The sequence below is a fragment of the Seriola lalandi genome, unplaced genomic scaffold (genome assembly GCF_002814215.2).
Source record: "Seriola lalandi dorsalis isolate HSWRI2012SDOR001 ecotype SW California unplaced genomic scaffold, Sedor1 jcf7180002054722, whole genome shotgun sequence".
Classification (NCBI taxonomy): domain Eukaryota; kingdom Metazoa; phylum Chordata; class Actinopteri; order Carangiformes; family Carangidae; genus Seriola; species Seriola lalandi.
The window spans coordinates 178,320-181,349 of NW_019525275.1; the positions used below are offsets into that span (position 1 = coordinate 178,320).

The 3,030-nt window shown below is 40.8% G+C and overlaps 1 protein-coding gene across 1 annotated transcript in view; it reads right to left on the reverse strand.

Annotated features, from left to right (window-relative positions):
* The window catches only part of LOC111668243 (ephrin-A2-like), a 57,773-nt gene that overhangs the window by 3,705 nt on the left and 51,038 nt on the right, over nucleotides 1–3,030 (reverse strand). Inside the window, exons 2-3 of the mRNA XM_023424252.2 lie at nucleotides 1,991–2,283; nucleotides 34–99 (exon numbers count right to left, since the gene is read on the reverse strand). Of these exons, the coding sequence (XP_023280020.1) occupies nucleotides 34–99; nucleotides 1,991–2,283 (359 nt within the window). The remainder of the gene's footprint in view (nucleotides 1–33; nucleotides 100–1,990; nucleotides 2,284–3,030) is intronic.

Below are 3,030 nucleotides of genomic sequence, written 5' to 3' on the forward strand. Positions count from 1 at the left end.
CAATACAGCCCCCCCACACTGACTGAGACTCACTGGTTGGTTTGACGTAGACTTTGAGCTTCAGACAGGGTTTCCCGGCCAGGTTTGGATGTGGAGACGCTGCAGAGGAAACACAGACAGGAAAGACTTAACAGTACAATACTGAAGTGATGATGACATCACTCAGACCTGATCAATAACTGAAGCTGATCAGTTTTCACATCCTCAGCTTCAGGTGATCTAAACACTGATTCTGATTCAGAAAAACTTTTTATCGTCTGAGTTTAAACAAAAGACGATTAATTTCAACACAAATAACTAAAAACACAAATATAACAAAAACAACAACAACAACAACAACAACAACAACAACAACAACAACAACAACAACAACAACAGCAGAGACACAAGTGAAAACATCTCAGTGTGTTCAGTCTCTAATAATCCTGACACACGTCTACACTCTGTCTCCGGTCTCGTCCTGAGACCTTCACTCTACATGTGACTGTTTGTCTGCACAAATAAAGTTATATAAACTTTATTTAATCAGGAAGTCACAAAGATCCGGACCTGAATATAGAAAGGGGGGCAGCTGTGACCCAGGAGGTGGACTGTACTGATCCCAGCTCCTCCAGTCCACAAGAAGCTGAACCTCAAACTGTCCAGGACGTGTCGTTACTGTGTGTGTGTGTGTGTGTGTGTGTTAGTGTGTGTGTGTGTGTGTGTGTTTGTGTGAGACATCCTGTTTAGTTTCTAAAATCAGTTTTAATCCATTTCAAACCTGAACAAAGAACCTGTCAATCAGACTCAGTTAATATATTAATATGTATATTTTATTTCATGACATACACCTGGTTAAAACATAAAAATCAAATTGTTCCACTGAAAAAACATCAAACGTCAAAAATATTTTTTAACAAATAACAAATTATATTTTGAAACAGGAAACATTTAAAAAAATTATTTTGTTTTATGGTTTTAAATAAAAAATAAATCGAGATCAAGTTCATAAAGAGAGGACAAACACACACACACACTCACACACACACACACACACACACACACACACACACACACACATAAATACAGCAGCTTACGTTACGTTACAACTGCTTCATTAATAAAATCTTTTAGTAAAAATCAGTGAACAAACTGAAAGTCATGAAAATAAAATAATAATAATTATTAATAATAATGGATCAGCTTTAGATCAGTCAGACATCATCCGTGTCTTTGATCAATGTTTGACACGTTTTAGTTTCTCTTTATATTTTGTGTAACTTCCTGTCTTTGTTTTAACCTCTGACTGTTTCACTGATTTTTTACATTTTATTCTTTTTCTTTCTGTGAATAAAAGTGATTTATAAATAAAGTTTATTATTTTTAACAGATCAGATTCTCTATAAAATCAATTAAACCAAAAAATTTAAAAGGTGAAAAATGATTTCTAATTATTTTACAGGTTTGTTAAATGTACAACGAGACTGTAGCCACCCGGCAGGGACACCCTGAGGGAGAACACAAACACGCCCTCACTGTCTGAGAGACGGGGGGGGCAGGGGTGTACTCAGTAGTACTCACACATGTAGTAGTACTCAGTAGTACTCAGTAGTGGTAGTATTCACAGATGTAGTAGTACTCAGTAGTACTCAGTAGTAGTAGTACTCACAGATCTAGTAGTACTCAGTAGTACTCAGTAGTAGTAGTACTCACAGATGTAGTAGTATTCAGTAGTACTCAGTAGTAGTAGTACTCACAGATCTAGTAGTACTCAGTAGTACTCAGTAGTACTCAGTAGTAGTAGTACTCACAGATGTAGTAGTACTCAGTAGTACTCAGTAGTAGTAGTACTCACAGATGTAGTAGTACTCAGTAGTAGTAGTACTCACAGATGTAGCAGTACTCAGTAGTACTCAGTAGTAGTAGTACTCACAGATGTAGCAGCACTCAGTAGTAGTAGTACTCACAGATGTAGCAGTACTCAGTAGTACTCAGTAGTAGTAGTACTCACAGATGTAGTAGTACTCGTGGCCCGGCCTGAACTCGAAGCCCAGGCTGAAGGGCGTGAACAGCTGGAACTTCTCGGAGAACTTGAGGGGGCCGCTGGGACTCTGGGGGCGGTTACACTCCCAGCGCTTGAAGCCCTTCCTGTGGTGGTCGCAGGTGGTGTAGCCGTCGTAGTTCACCATATACAACACATAGTGCTCCATGCGCTCGGCAGACTCCGCCCCCTCATAGTGAGGACAGTAGATGTCCAGGTAGTCGTTGATGGCCACCTCCACCGTGTACTCCCCCCGGAAGAACCTGAGGAGCAGACACAGGAAGTAGTTCATGTTAAACACACCAACAGGTGAAGCTCACCTGTGTTCCACACTGTTCATGAAGAAGAGAATGGTCAGAGGTCGATGGCTTCTTCTACCTGTGACCTCAGAACATCATCAGCCTCTGGAGGAGGCGGGAAACTGTCACTCTGAGTTTCTCAGCTCAAACGTGTGTAAAGCTCCTCCAGTGTAAAGGTGTGTGTCCACGTGTAGTGTGATTATAGATTATAGATCAGCTCTAGCTTCTATATTAATACTGTGAAAGTATCAAAGCCTCAGTCCACAGAGAAATGCACACAGCCTGTATTCAGAAACTGAGCCTTAAAACCAGCCGTCAGGACTTCTGGAACTTTGTGATGTCACAACAAAGCAGTCACCAAGCCCCGCCCACCTGGACCCACCATCCAAACCTTGCAGGATTTGGTTTCTCTGAGTGTTTTCACCTGAAATCTGCTTTATTTTTATTGGCTCACTAACAGTGAGTCAAGTATTAGTGGTATAAGTAGTATTGGTAACATTAGTAGTATTATTAGTATTAGTGGTATTAGTAGTAGTGAAGCAGTAGTCACAGTATTTGAACACGAACAACAGTCTGCACGACTGGGACGAGTTCTTTCACAGGTCAGATCCACAGAGAGAGAGTCAGAGACTAATGAGACACACACACACACACACTCACACACACACACTCACACACACACACACACTCACACACACACACACACACACA